General features: G+C 50.6%; 1 protein-coding gene across 3 annotated transcripts in view; it reads right to left on the reverse strand.

Annotated features, from left to right (window-relative positions):
* Positions 1-15176, reverse strand: part of STK11 (serine/threonine kinase 11) — a 180781-nt gene that overhangs the window by 7731 nt on the left and 157874 nt on the right. For 2 of the 3 annotated variants that reach the window (XM_043990804.1, XM_043990650.1), the window contains 2 exons: positions 7187-7431; positions 3272-4080 (listed from right to left, as the gene is read on the reverse strand). In XM_043990804.1, the coding sequence (XP_043846739.1) occupies positions 7220-7431 (212 nt within the window). In that variant the 3' untranslated portion in view covers positions 3272-4080; positions 7187-7219. Of the gene's footprint in view, positions 1-3271; positions 4081-7186; positions 7432-15176 lie in introns of those variants that run through there. The other variant, XM_043990731.1, reaches the window with a different exon arrangement.

Below are 15176 nucleotides of genomic sequence, written 5' to 3' on the forward strand. Positions count from 1 at the left end.
ACCGACCCGGCCCCGGGCCCGGTCCGGCCCGACCCTGCCCGACCCTGGGCGAGCTAGCCGAGGCCAAACGTTTACCTCACGGCGTGTTCCTGGCGTAGCCGCCCCGTCCGCTCCCCCGCCCGCCCCATTCGCTTTATTATTTTTTGGGACAAGCAATAACACCCTCCCTCCCCGCGACTGTCCCGGGGCTCCCCTGGTGCGGTGGGGTTCGGGGCAGCCCTCCGCCCCCCGCCCCGTCGCTGCTGTATAGCTGCTGGGACCGACCCCAGACGCTCCAACCCCAGCCCAGAACCTGCCCCACTGGGGCTGTGAGGCCCGGTCCTGGAGCTGCTTGTTGCTGCTAACCCCTCCATCCTAAAAGCATCCTTCCAACCCCCTCCCCAACTCAGTTCTAAAGCTTCCCCCCCCCCAGCCCTAGGACTCCCCCTCCCCACTGACTTCTATTCCAAAGGCTCCCCCTCACAGACTGGCCCGTCTCCCTAAACTGATGCCCTTCCCCCAATCCCCCCCCCACGTTGCTTCCCCATTCCCAGCTGCTGTGCCAATTCTACCCCCTTTGCCAAAACGGAATATTGGAATGTCTGAGCTGGGAGGGACCTGAGACCCGAGTCAAGCCCCATCATCCCCTCACCGTACAGAGGAGGAAATGGGCCCAAAGTCACATCGCTAGCCAGGGGCAGTCACAGCATGTGTGTATGTGGGGCTCTCCTGATTTGCTTGGTCCAAAGCTTTCTTTCCATCGGCCCCTGTGGCTTGGTGTCAGGCAGGTGGAAGCCTCCCTCCGCCTTGCTAAGGGGCCCCACAGCATGACTGAGCTGGGAAGGCCAGACAGGCCACCTGGCCTTTCCTTTGAGGACCACTGGCCAGGACCTAGGTCCCAGCCCCAGAGAAGAAATGAAGGGGGCTCCAGCGCTGTGTGCCCCAATCCTGTCCTGAGATGTGTGGCTAATGTTAGGATAGCCCCATTGAGAACAACTGCTTCTTTCTCCTTCACTAACCCTTTCCAAAGGTCCTCCTGGTGGACAGACCTGCTGTTGCTGCTTCTCTCTCTTCACCAAATTGGTCGGAAGAATCTGCCCTCATAGCCCATCCTTAAGGGCTTCGGGTGGGGGTGGGGTCACTGCCTGACCACCAGTGCCAATCCTGGGCTCCAGTGGCCTGTTGGAGGGTCTCTTAATCCTCTGCCTCCTACCCCCAATTGAATGAACAAAGTTATTTTTGTTGTTGTTGTTGTGTTAAATTATTATTTATTATTATTGCTCCCTAATTACCCTCTCTCCCCTCTCTTGGCCTAGCCAGCCAGGTTTATGTTTTTTCATGGAGAGAAAACAGAGCGAACTGTAAACCTGTTATCTGTGAGACTCCTTCTTGGGGGGGCCAGGAGGGACTAGAAGTCCCAGCTAACCCCTCTCCCCGGGGATGTCCTCCACTCACTCTGCCTGGGGGAGGCCCCCCTTCCTTCTCCTGCTTCAATTTCTGCATGTGAACAGACATTTCGCAGGGATCTGTTTTGTTTCTTCACTGTTTGTGAGTCTCTGTTGTCCAAAGCACTTGAAAAATAATCCCAGTTCCTTTTCTTTTTTTCCTTTCTTTCTTTTTTAAACCTAAGTAAATACACTGAGGTTGAGTTTTTCTAAGCTTGAGAGCCTGGCAGCTTACAATCTGGCTGCCTGAAGTTTCATTCCCCCCACCCCTACCCCAAAGTGCTTTGGACCTAGTTTGTGTGCTTGCGTCGAATGCTGGAATTTTTTTCAATTGAGTTTATTAAAAAGATCACTTATACACTGATCCCCTGGGTTGCTGCTTCTGTACTCCACAGGTAATGGGGAGGAGGAGGTAAAAGGAGAATGGGGGAGCTCCAAACAGCCTTACCTGGCTGTCAGTGCTGGCATGTTTGTATATCGTACCCAAGGAGGAAGTGGCCACAGGAAACTGGGAGCAAGCCTTCCCCTCAGCAATGGGGATCCTCAGCTGGGATACAGGAGGTCATCCCAACCAAACCCCCTTACTTAAAGGAGGAAAGTGACATACTGTGCCTCGAAGTAAAGCCAGGCTGTGATCGCCCATGTTCTGATTCCATAGAAGGAACTTATTAGGTTGACAGTTAACTCATGTGAAATGTTTCCTTCTCCCCACCAAGGGAAAAAAGGAATAAATAGGTAAAAAGATCTAGAGCTCTGTACCTATTAATGCAAGAACCCTGTTTGGGGGAAAGATGCTTGGAGAATTCGGGCATCAGGTGCCCTTAGTCAGCACGTTCAGGGCCTAGAGGAAATTCTCCTATGTCTTTTAAAGGTTAGAACAAAAAGATTCAGAGTGAGAATATCTAGAGTAAGGTTCTGTCTAACCCAGGAAGTCCCTGGACAACATCCCTTAGTGATCATTCAGCCTTCCCAGAAGAGATCACTTCCAGAGACAGGGAGCTCATTCTCTCCCTCTGAATGTTAGAAGTCCTTCCTTATGCTAAACAGAAGCAAGCTTCCTGGTCACTTCCACTGAGCCTCATTCTCCTTCAGGGCCAAATAGAGCAGGCTTGTTCCCTTGAGAACCCCATAGATCTTTTGTTTTTGTTTTTTGCAGGGCAATGAGGGTTAAGTGACTTGCCCAGGGTCACACTGCTAGTGTCAAGTGTCTGAGGCCGGATTTGAACTCAGGTCCTCCTGAATCCAGGGCCCGCACTTTATCCACTGCGCCACCTAGCTGCCCTGAGAACCCTATAGATCTTAAAGACCCTCATCTCATTCACCCACTCCCTAGAGTTCTTCCACTTAACCAGCCAATTCTTCATGAGGCTTCCCTTTCATATATGCCTTCTGCAGAACTGGAGGTCTCCCAACATCCCCCTGGTTCCTGCATTACCCAAGGATTACTGAGACCTCAGCACGAGGGAGTTCCCACAACTAGATTAAGAGACACTTTATAAAGACATTGAGTCTCTCCTGGGCATACTCCCTAAGTCCTCACGTTGTGAGGATTATACCAGGAATAAAGTATTGTCCTGACGAGGTTACAGCCTTGGAGAGTTGGAAGGAATCTTAGAACGAAGCAGAATGTTAAAGCTCATACAGATGAGAAAACTGAAGCCCAGAAAAGGGGAGTGACTGGTCCAAGGTCACACTGCAAGAAGTAGCATAGTGAGGCTGTGAACTTTTGTTTTGTGACTTCCCATCATCCAAGACTCTTTTGTTCCATTAGGAGGTAGGAAATAGGAAAAGGGGGGGTGATGATGGGTCTGTCCCACAAACCCCTTCCAAAAATTTCCAGACAGCTCTGATGACCATAGCTCAAATCCACCTTTGTTTTATTTTTTTTCTTAAAAAAAAAAAGTAGCCACTCAAAGTCTCCCTCTCTTAGCCCTGTACAGCATGCAATGCAGTTTTTTTTTAATAGGAGAGGTTCGTTTCTTGAATACCTGTTTCTGTTGTTTTGTGATTTGTTTAAACATCACAATGTGTGGGAGAATCTCTAATATATCGCAAAGTAAAAACAAAAGGGGGGAAAAATAGATACCAGTAGTTTAAAACATAAAGTGCATTATGATGGCTTTGCACAGAAGTTGTCCACCTTTGAAAGGGCAGGGCAGGGCGGGGCTCGTTCTCACTGGACAGCTGGACTTGGCTGGTAGAAAACAGGATGGATGGACGATCAGGCAGGACGGACGGACGGGCGGGAAGGGTGGGAGCAGAGAGAAGAGCCATCTCTGCTTCCCTCCCAGAGTTCCTTCCTGATGCTTCTCCTCCTGTCACCTTGGGGAAGGGGGAGCAGAGCAGGATGGAGATGCTGAATTGGTGATTGGCAAAAGGTGCTGCTCCAGCAGGTGTGTGTTGGGGCGCAGCTGGGAGAGGGGAACATCTGGGAAGGCCTGTGTCCAGGCCCCATCTGCTCTCCTCTTGAGCCGGGGCAGCCTGCAGCTCGTCCTCTCCTCAAGTCTGAAAACTGAGTGGGGTTGGCGTGGAGGTTTCATCTGCCTGGGGAAGGGCTGGGTGAGGGAATGGGATGCGTCCATGGTGAGAAGAGGAGACTCGGAGAACGAATGGCCTGGGATGCTTTGCTGGCCCACGGAACCCCCAAGACAGGATGCTGAGGAAGAAGTGAGTGCAGAAGTTAGAAGGGCTCTTGGAGAAGCAGCAGCTGGGCAGGGGCCAAGTCCAAGCCTCTAGCATCCCAAACCCTCACAGAAGCTCTGCCACAGGGGCCTGGTAGGGCTGCTTCAGTTCCTACTGCTCTACATCCGCCTGCATCACAGGCCTGTTGTGGGGGAGCCCAAGACAGTGCTATCTTTGACCCAGCAGGAGGAAAGAGTCCAAGGATCACGCAATCTCCATGACCTTAGAAAGGCTCTGGAGCAGCAAGTGGTATCTGACTCCAGGAGCCATGGGGGCTGCTCATCTGTGTACATAGGGATCCCTGAAGATTTCAGGCTGGCTCAATTTTCAAATGTTAACATTATCGATGTTGCGCTGAATTCCTATTGACTTTGTTTGGGCTGCATGGACCTCACGTCCAACAACTCTGCTCTAGAGGACATAAGATTCCAAACCCCCCATTTTACGGAGGAGAAACTGAGGACCAGAATGGAGAAGCAACTTGCCCAGGTCTTCTCATTTTATTTGTTTTGGTGAGGCAATTGTGGTTAAGTGACTTGTCCAGGGTCACACAGCTAGTAAATGTCAAGTGTCTGAGAAGGGATTTGAACTCAGGTCCTCCTGACTCCAGGGTCAGTGCTCTATCCACTGCGCCACCTAGCTGCCCCCAGGTCTTCTCACTCTCAATCCAGCCCTGGTAACCCTGATGCCCTTCCCTTTGCTAAGATGTGGAAGCGGGCTGATGTGTAAAGGCCCCTTGCCAGCTGGCACTTCTGGAAGGCCAAGATCCCTTCCTCAAGGTACCTGGAGGTGCCTAGTAACTGAACTGTTTGTTTCCCAGCCTCTTCGGTGTCAGGTTAGCTGGAGTGAGTGCTAGATGAAGACAACTACTTTCATCATCAGTGCATCTACACAGAAAAAGCATCTCTTAACTCCTATTTAGACACCTCACTGTTTGGGGGAGGGCTCTTTATTCTTAAACTTAAAAAAAATTTTTTTTGGGGTGACCACAGCAGCCTCTGTGAGCTTCAGAAAGGGCCCTTGCAAGATTATTTGGCCCCAAATGGAGGCTCAGAGAAGGCGGGGGTATTTTATACCCAAAGCCACAAATTAGGGGAGAAAAATGAAAGAGTTTAGAGCTCTCCAAAGGTTCCATGGGTTGCCTCAAAGAGACGGTGGGGTCCCCCTCCTTGGAGGCTGGAAGACTCCTAGTTGGGGACAAGAATCTTCCAGTGGGGATTCCTTTTGAGGGCTATGAACTGGATGGAAGGCCAGTGAAGGGCCTTCTGAGAAGCCCAGGAGGATAAAGACTTTAGGCATTAGAGGAGAAAGGAAAAGTCTCGGTTATGAGCATGAATGCCAGTTGTGTGACCTTGGCACTCCTGGGCCTCAGTGGTTTCTCAAGTCAGGATTTCATAGTGGGAGGGACTTAAGATCACCTGGTCTAGCACCTTTCATGTTTACAGAGCTCTGTGGGGAGGGCCCCAGCTGGGACCAGGGCTCTCCCTCCAGGACCCAGGGTGGTGATGGAGCTGGGGTGATCTGGTCCCAGGTTCCTGCTGACATCTTGGCTGCCTCAGGGGGTGACTCACTGCAGATCTATGAATTAAACATGAAATCCTTCAGCTCACTGACATGGAGGGGGAGATGCGATGGAGGTGGGGTGGGTGGGTGCTCGGACACTTTCCCATGCTACCTAGCTGGTTCTGACTCCAGAAGATAAGAGCTGCTAAGCTCTGGGAGGAGGCGGGTGTTGGGAGAGAGAGGCCAAGGGGCCAGGGGAGGAGGAGGGGGAGGGATGAGTCACTGATACATGGACGGAGGACGACGTGCTCTGGAAGCCTGAGTACTGGGCGTGCCTTCCAGCCCAGGAAGGGAGAACAAAGGGGGCTGGGGTTCTGGTGAAACAACCAGCCAGGAATGTGACCAGAAGCATCTCAGAAGGAACAGAATCTAGGGTGTTCTGGAAAGCTGGCAAGGGGGCGGGAATGGGGCAGACTCCCAAGAAGCCCCTGGGCTGCCTGCTTCTGGGAGCAGCCGGTTGGATCCCCATCCCCAGAACGGGGACACGGGAGATTTTCCTTGAGTGGCTGCTGGGGCTTTTGTCAAAGACATGCATGGGCTTTCTGGGCAGCCTCTTAGCTATACTGTTTAACCAGAAAAGCCTGGGGCTGACGTTAGTAAAGAGGCAAGGTCCAGAGCAGGGGTGGGGGGGGGGCCTTCTGCAAACCTCTTCTCAACAGGCAGGGCCAAGTGAGAACCTCCAGCCTGGAGAGGCAACTGCAGAGCTGGGAGGACCCTGGGAAGCCAGAATCCCCGGATGCCAGCTCGGGGCTCTTTCCTCTACAAACTGCCTCTTTTCTGGGGCTGGGTCACCATCACCTCCAGAACCTGAGGGGTGGGGGAAGCCGGGCAGTCACTGCCAATGTCCAGGATGAGTCAGCCCGGCCCCTGCTGCAGGGACACAGGAGAGCAGGCAGAGGCAGTGGTAAACACTCAGGCTGTGATTAGAAGGCTGGTGCTCTGTCATCCACCCCCAGCCTCCTTCCCGGGCCCCCCCCCCCCAATCATCTCCCACCCACACAGTGAGGCACAGTCATCGTCAGTGGGTACAAAAGCAGGTCCTGGACTGGAGTGGGGGTGGGCAATGGCGGGGGGGGGGGGGGGGCCGCAAAGGGGAATCCAGTCTTCTGACAGCTGACAGGTAGCCCTAGGCAAGGAGGACAGGGGCGAGCCAAGAGGCAGCTAAGCTTGTCTGCCCTCACAGGGTCCCTCCTGGGCGAATCTGCCCCTGGGCACTAACTGGAGCAAGAGATTCACCTCCAGTCCTTTCTAGGCTCTGCCAAAAGCTAACTCCCCCAGCATCTCCAGACCAGGCCCAAGAAGCCTGTCTTTCCTTCTAACCAACATCTTCCTTCAGCAAGTGTCTTCTACCTGTGCATCCTCTCCAAAGGGATGCCTACAGGGCACTGCCAGAGAGGCCTGACTGGCTGGCTCAGTGTGGCCAAGCCTACCCCCTGACTGGGGGAGGGGTGGGGCACAGGCCCCTGCAGAGCCACACCCGGGAGGGTGAAGGGGGGTGGGGGGGGCACTCTGCTCACCTTTCCGGGCCCCAGCCCTGGGGTAGGGGAAGGTCACTGCTGCTTGCAAGCGGACAGCCGGCGGATCTTGCTGCTGGCAGAGCAGGCCTTGCGGGAGGGGTTGGAGGAGGCGCTGACCCTCCGCTCAGCTTTGGCTTTGGTGCTCAGCTGCGCCGTCTCGGTGCCATTCATGCACACCATCTTGGGGGGACCCCGGCTCCCACGGTTCTGTCCATTTTGTCCAGCCTCCTCCTCAGGGACCTGTCCTAGGAGGGGGAAACAGAGCAGGGTGAGGATGGCGGTCAGACCTTTCTGAGCACTGAGTGAGAGCCAGGGAGAGAGAGAGAGCTGGCTGGGAATCCCACCTGGGAGATTCAATGAGCAATGTGACCAGGGGCGACTTTCCAGTGAGTGTTACCTCATCTGTAAAATGGGGATAACCGTGTCTAGATGATTTGGGTTGTTACGAGAAGCCAATGAGATCATGCGTCTAAGTGCTTTGTAAACCTCAGGGTTGCCCAAGCTTCACTTGTAGCTATTACTGAGGAAGGTGTGACTGGGGCTGGAGAGAAGAAAGGATAATAAGAACAAATGCAAGAAGAAAGCCTAACACCACCCAGTGGAAAATAGGGAAGGGATATCTACTGGAGGGGAACCAAGGTGGTCCAGGAGATTTGGGGCTGGGGAGACCTGGGATCTCCCAGGCTAGATTTGAACTCAGGTCTTCCCTCTTTAGGTCCAAGGTTTTTTTGTTTTGTTTTGTTTTTGGTGAGGCAATTGGGGTTAAGTTGCCCAGGGTCACACAGCTAGCAAGCGTCAAGTGTCTGAGGCTGGATTTGAACTCAGGTCCTCCTGAATCCAGGGCCGGTGCTCTATCCACTGTGCCACCTAGCTGCCCCCTAGGTCCAAGGTTTTACCCACCTTACTACTTAGCTGCCATGTGTAAAATGAGGGGGACTCATTTGCTGGTCTTCAAGACCTAGGCAAAGCCAACAAACACACTGATCCAACCTAAAAGTATGCTGCGCAGCCCACATCCGTGGGTGCCCCAGCTCTAGGGAGAGAAGGAAGATCAAGCCAGCTGATTATTATGATTCTTTTGAGTTCCTTCCTTTAGAGACTTTCCTGCAAAATGGGCATCTTCTAGGGCAGCTAGGTGGCGCAGTGGATAAAGCACCGGTCCTGGGTTCAGGAAGACCTGCGTTCAAATCCAGCCCCAGACACTTGACACTAGCTGTGTGGCCCTGGGCAAGTCACTTAACCCTCATTGCCCTGCAAAAAACACCAAACGGGCACCTTCCCAGGCTTGTGGTGAGGATCACATGAGATCAGCTGGGGAGAGAGAGACACTTTGTAGATCTTCAAGTGCTGCATTGATGCTGGTGGCCACCGTGATCATTCCTCCTATCCCATCCTTCCTCACAGCCCAGCAACACCCTGACCTTCACACAGTCATTCCCCAATCCATTGGTGCTGGTTTTGCTTCCAGCTTTTTCCTATCACAAAGTGCTGCCCTGAACTCATCAGCGCCCATGGATTCAATTATCGTGTCTACACAGATGATTCTCCTAACCTCTCCTGACCTCCAGTCCCCCAGCTCCTGTTGACATATTCAACTGCATGTCTCGTCACCTTAAACTCAACATGTCCAAATTGGAATTCACTGTCAAGGCCTGAAGTCGTTGTCCAAACCCTCCCTCCGCCTCCACCTTCCCAGGCACCAGCACCCTCCGAGTCACCCAGGCTCAAAACCTAGGCGTCATCTTGGATTCCCCGCTTACTCTCAACGCCTCCCTGCCCCCCAATAGACAAGCTGCTGCCAAGCCCTGCTGATTTTATCTTCACATCATCTTCTCTCCATTGGCAATGCCACCTCCCCGGTGTAGGCCCTCATCACCTCATACCTGCCACCAGTCCCTCCCTAATCTAGTCTATTCTTCAAAGGGATTTTCCTAAAGTGCAGATCTGACCAAAGCAGTAGCTTAATATATGCTAAGTGACTGACCAACTCAACGTCACAAGGGGCTCCCTGTTACAGTGAGGAATCTTCAGTGGTTTTCAGTCTTGTCTGACTCTGTGACCTCATTTGGGGTTTTCTTGGCAAACATAATGGAGGGGTTTGCGACTTCCTCCTCCAGCCCATTTTACAGATGAGGAAACCAAGGCAAACCGGGTGAAATGACTTGCCCAAGGTCACACAGCTAGGAAGGATCTGAGGAGTTGAACTCAGGAAGATGAGTCTTGACTCTAGGCCCTGTGTTCTATCCATGTCAACACCTTGCTGCCCTATTTTAATTACTGTGAGGATCAAATGTCAAATCTTCTGTTTGGCTTTTGAAGTTTTTCGTAACCTATCTTAGAACCCTCGGTCCCTCCAACCTCCCTACTCAGTAAACTCCCAAAGTTCCCTAGTGCCTCCAAGATCAAACACAAAGCCCTCTGAGGCCTGGTGTTCAGAGCTCTTCAAAACCAGGCCCCTCCCCAGCCTCCTGGTCTTCAGCATCTTGCACCCACCACACACAATCTCTTTCATCCAGTGACTCTGGCTTCCTGGCTGTTCCTCTCAGAAGACACCCTCCCCCCATCTCTCAGCTCCAGGCCTTCTCACTAGCTGTGCCGTATGCCTGAAACACCCCCCTCCTCATTCCTGCTCCCTGGGCTGCCTCCAAGACCCAACTAAGATCCCACCTTCTATAACCCCTTTTAGTTCTAGTGCCTTCCCTCTCTCGATTATTTCTAATGTAGCCTGTCTATGACTTGTTTGTCCCTACTTGTTCGCCTGCTATCTCCCTCATTAGACTGCAAGCTCCCTGAAGGCAGCAGGGCCTGTTTTCTGCCTTTCTTTTGTCCCTGGAGCTTAGCCCAGTGCCTGGCACACGCACACAGCACTTAATACTTGTTTGCTGACTTAACTCTTTTCCACTGGAGCTTGCCTTCTTTCCTTGAAAGTGGGGGGGGTGGAGCCTTAATTTTCCCTTCTGCAAAATGGGAATGCTGCTATATTCGTGGGCATGATCTATCTCCCAAGATTTTTATGAGAAAGCAGTGTCCTGTGAAGCTTAGAGATGCAAAAATGTCAGTGGGCCAAAAATTAAAAAAAAAAACACAAACATTAAAAAAATGGGGCACTAAAACAAAACAAAAAAATAGGGGCGGCTAGGTGGCGCAGTGGATAAAGCACCGGCCCTGGAGTCAGGAGTACCTGAGTTCAAATCCAGCCTCAGACACTTAACACTTACTAGCTGTGTGACCCTGGGCAAGTCACTTAACCCCAACTGCCTCACTAAAACAAAACAAAAAAACAAAAAAAATGGGGCAGCTAGGTGGCTCAGTGGAAAAAGCACCAGCCTTGGATCCAGGAGCACCTGAGTTCAAATCCAGTCTCAGACACTTGACACTAGTTGTGTGACCTTGGGCAAGTCACTTAACCCTCATTGCCCCACAAAAATTAAAAAAAAAAAAAATTAGAAATGTCAGTGAGCCTGAGTTAGAATCCCATCTCTGTTCTTGCACCACCTGTGTGACCGTGGGCAGGTTCCGGGCTCCCTGGGTGAAGATGGGGGAGGGATTCAGTGACTCTCCTAAGGTCACACAGTAAAAAAGAGAAGCTCAAATCCATGTCTACCAATCCCTAATTCAACGAATGCTTTTTGGATGCTAGGATGAGCTTACCCTAGCTCAGACCTCATTCATTTGTTCATTCATCCATCAAACAATGCAGGAAGTAAGACAATTAGCTATGACTGACCACCTGGGGCGCCAGGTGGGAGACCAGGAAAGAATGGGACTTGGAGAAGGGAATAAAAGTCACAGTGGACACAAAAGAGCTCTGGAGAAAAGAGGAGGAAAGAAGGAAACAAGCATTTGTTAAGTACCTACTGTTTGATCCTCTCAACCTCTGGAAGTAGGTGCTTTTATTACTCCTGTTTCACAGTTGAGGAAACTGAGGCAGGTGAAGTGACTTGCCGAGGGTCAAACAGCTAGTAATGTCTGAAGCAGGATTTGAAATCAGGTCTTCCTGATTCGGGCAGCTAGGCGGTGCAGTAGATGGAGCGCTGGGCCTGGAGTCAGGAAGACTTAAGTTCAAATCCAGCCTCAGACCTTGGGCAAGTTATTTAACCCTATTTGCCTCAGTTCCTCATCTGGAAAATGAGCCGGAGAAGGAAATGACAAACTCCTCCAGGATCTCTGCCCAAGAAAAGCCCAGATGGGGTCATGGAGAGTCAGCTATAACTGAAAAATGGCTGAACAACAACTTCCTGATTCTGGGCCCAGCCCCTGGCCAGGGAGTACAAGGGGAAGGGAGGGCTGGAGTTTTGGACACAATAAGGGACAGGAAGAGAAAATCTCTCTGCCAGTGGGTGGCCTCAGACCCTGGGATTCTGTCCCCAGGTGATTTTAAATTTTAGAAACACATCAGTCACACTCCCTAGGTCCTTGAGGAATGAGTCACCATGGGCTGCAGGGAGAGCCCATCTGTGTGATCCCAAGATCTTCAGTGACACTCACAGTCCCTGGGACAAATGCTCCCCTGCCTGGCCCCAGGCTGTGAGGAGAGCTGGGCAAACGCAGGCAGAGGAGACTTCTGAGTCTAACCTCCCAAAGCCCAGCTGGTCCAGGAGTCAGTGTATTCTCCAGTGTACAGTGGCAGCAGTTTATACACAAGGAGGGGCAGCACCAGTCTCTTTGATATACACCCTCAAATTTGGGGGGAACCTGCCCGACAAGCTTTCCTGGGCCTGGATATAGCTCCGGGGAGAAAGACAAAATGTAAGGAGCCAGTGTGGGAACACTAGTCACTGGGACGAGGGATGGGCTTGACAGGAAGAGGGGTTCAAGGCCCTGCACCTCATCTCCTCCTCTGTAGAATGAGGAGCTTCCATCCCTATGGCCTCTTCCCAGACCTAAGCCTCAAGGTCAAAGAATGATGATCACTCCTCACATCTCAGTTAGCTGCTCAGGGCCTTGGTTCTCTCCCCGTCAATCTTATCAGACCTGCCTTCTGAGGCTGTATGTGCAAAGAAACAAATAAACCAAAAACTTTGTGTTTAAAACAATCAATCACTATTTATTAAAGGACCTCTATAGGCTAAGGTCCTGTGCTAAATACTACAGGAAAGGACAAAAGTGAGACTGCCCTCGAGGAAGTTAGACTCGACTATGTAAAGAAGAATTATTGCTACCACTTAAGCCATTTGAAGTGTTGCAGCCTACTGGCTAGAAGGGTATTTTCTCTCTCTTTTTTTTTTGAAGCAATTGGGATGAGACTTGCTCAGAGTCACACAGCTAGTAAATGTGAGCCAGATGTGAACTGACTCCAGGGCTGATACTCTAAACACTGTACCACTTAGTTGCCCCTGGAAGGCTGTTTTTTTTCTTTTTTAAAAAATTAATTTAATTTAATTTATTTTTTATCATAAAAGTATTTTATTATTCTCTAGTTACATGTAGAAATAATTTTCAACATTTGTTTTTATAAGATTTCAAGTTCCAAAATTTTCTCCCCCCCTACCCAAGACAGAAAGCAATCTGATATAGGTTATATATGTACAATCACATTAAACATATTTCTGCATTAGTCATGTTGTGGTGTCAAATTCAAATAAAAGGGTATGTGTGGTGTGTGTGTGTGTGTCCCTAAACCACACACAGGCATCCCATGGAGGGGGTGGGGTGGGGGTACAGACATAGGGATCCCAGCAGGCTACATATTGCCTTCTTGCTGCTGTGTAGTCATTTCAGTCAAGCCTGATTCCCTATGACCCCATCTGAGGTTTTCTTGGCAAAGATAATGGAGAGGTTTACCTTTGCCTTCTCCAGTTTATTTTACAGATGAGGAAACTGAGGCTGACTGTGATTAAATGGCTTCCCCAGAGTCACACAGCTCTAAGTATCAGAGAGTGGATTTGAACTCAGGTCTTCCTGCATCATGTAGCTGTCTCATGGGATTAAAAGGTGGAAGAGGCTTTAGACAGCTGCTAAGCCACCTCCAATGTTTTTTTGACAATACTCGACCTCCCCAGTCATTCACGCATGCACGCACAAATTCATTCATGCGATCACCAAACATCTATTAAGTGCTAACTATCTGCCAAGAGATGAAGTTTAGGAAATGTGCCCAGGAGGCAAACCATCGAGCTATACACAAAGCTCTGAGGCTTGTCGGGGGACGGCGGGACGGGGGGGAAGGAGAAGGGTGTTGGGACAAGGGAGATTCACAAAGCTAGACTCAGATGGAGGTCAGGGCAGCTAAAGTGATTTGCCCATGGCTATCGAGAAGCCAAACAGCCAAGCTGGCATTCAGATTCTGCCCCGTCTCGGGAATCCAGTGCCCTTTCCAAGATACCTGCTACCAACTGTGTTCAGCTGAGCAAGAGGGTGGGGGGACCCAGAGGGGAGAAAAGTAAGAGACTCCCCTGGAGTCCTGGAGCTGGCTGAGGAAACTGGTGGATTCTAGGTACCAGCCTGATTGGGATTCTGTCACACAAAACAACCCCCCTTCTCCCCACAGCTCCCCGTGACTGTCACTCACACACGTGCCAAGAGGGAGTGATAGCTCGCCCCCATGCAAGCGAGCTCAGCACCCACCTTCAGTCACGTGACAAGCTCGAATTAGTCATGGGAGAGCTCTGGGTGGGCAAGGGGGGGGGGTCATCAGAGGCCCTCTTGTCAGACCCACGGCTCTGGGCTTGGAACCCCTTTCTCCAGGGGCAGGAGAAGCATCATCATCTCTGTTCATGAGTGGCCTGCCCACAGGCTAAGAGAGCAAAGTCTGGGATGCCTGATTTACACAGGCACATTATCTGGTCTGCTAAAGTTAAGGCAAATAACATGCTACACTCTTGCTCAAGAGCTTTTAAGAAGATGGCTTCAGAAGCTGATGAGCAGACAGGAACCCGACCAGAGAGTCTTTCTCACCCTCAGAATTTCAGCCAGGGTGGTCTCACCATGTCCAGACTCATATCATAGTAGGGAAAAAAAAGGAGACTGGAAGGCAGACCTGGGATCATAAGATTCTAGATAAGGTGCCAGAAGGAGCCTTGAAAGTCAAATAGTCTACGTCTTTTATTTTACAGAGAGGGAAACTGAGGTCCAAGGACATGAAGCAACTTACTTACCTAAGGCAACACAGGTAGTTAGGTCTAGATGCAGCATTGGAACTCAAGTCTTCTGACTCCCAAATGAGTGCTTGTTCCACTATGCTAAGTTCTGATGCTAATTAGCTATGTGACCTTGGCCAAGCCACTGATTCTCTAGGTCTGTTTCCTCATCTATAAAATGGGGCCAATAATACATGCACCACTTCTTCCCAAACGCTGTTATTATTCCTGTTTTTGCCTCGGAGACTGTTCACATCATTTCCTTCTCTCTGTCCATCCCAAGCCTACCAACCCTTGAGGGCCTGGCTCCATTCCTATCTTCCTCCATTTCCCTGATCACTCCAAGAATATGAACAGGCAGTTCTCAAAGGAAAAAAAAATCCAAGAGATCAGCATTTCCATGAAGAAATGTTCCAAATGGCTAATAATTAGAGAAATGCAAATTAAAACGATTGTGAGGTTCTACTTCACATCCACGAGGATGGCAAAGATGAAAAAAGGGGAAAATGACAACTGTTGGAGGGGCTGTGGGAGGACAGGCACATTACTGCACTGCTAGAGGAGCTATGAATTGGTCCAACAATTCTGGAAAGCAGTTTGGAGCTGTGCCCAAGAAGTCCCTGAACCGAGAGACTTTATCATTACTAGGCTTATGGTTACTAAGCTTCAAAGAGATCAAAGAAAGAGGGAAAGGAACCATATGCACAACAATATTTATAATGCCTCTTCTTTATACCAAAAAAAACTAGAAACAGCAAGTTCCCCTCAAATGGGGAATGGTGAAACAGCCTAAAAATGATAAAAGGGATAGATTTTGAGAAACCTGGGAAGATGGACACACAGCTGGGCCCTGATTTGTGTGAATACCGAATCCCATGCACTCAAACTGGAGCTGGCTGAAGCTATAACCA

This window comes from Dromiciops gliroides, chromosome 1 (assembly GCF_019393635.1).
Source record: "Dromiciops gliroides isolate mDroGli1 chromosome 1, mDroGli1.pri, whole genome shotgun sequence".
Lineage (NCBI taxonomy): Eukaryota > Metazoa > Chordata > Mammalia > Microbiotheria > Microbiotheriidae > Dromiciops > Dromiciops gliroides.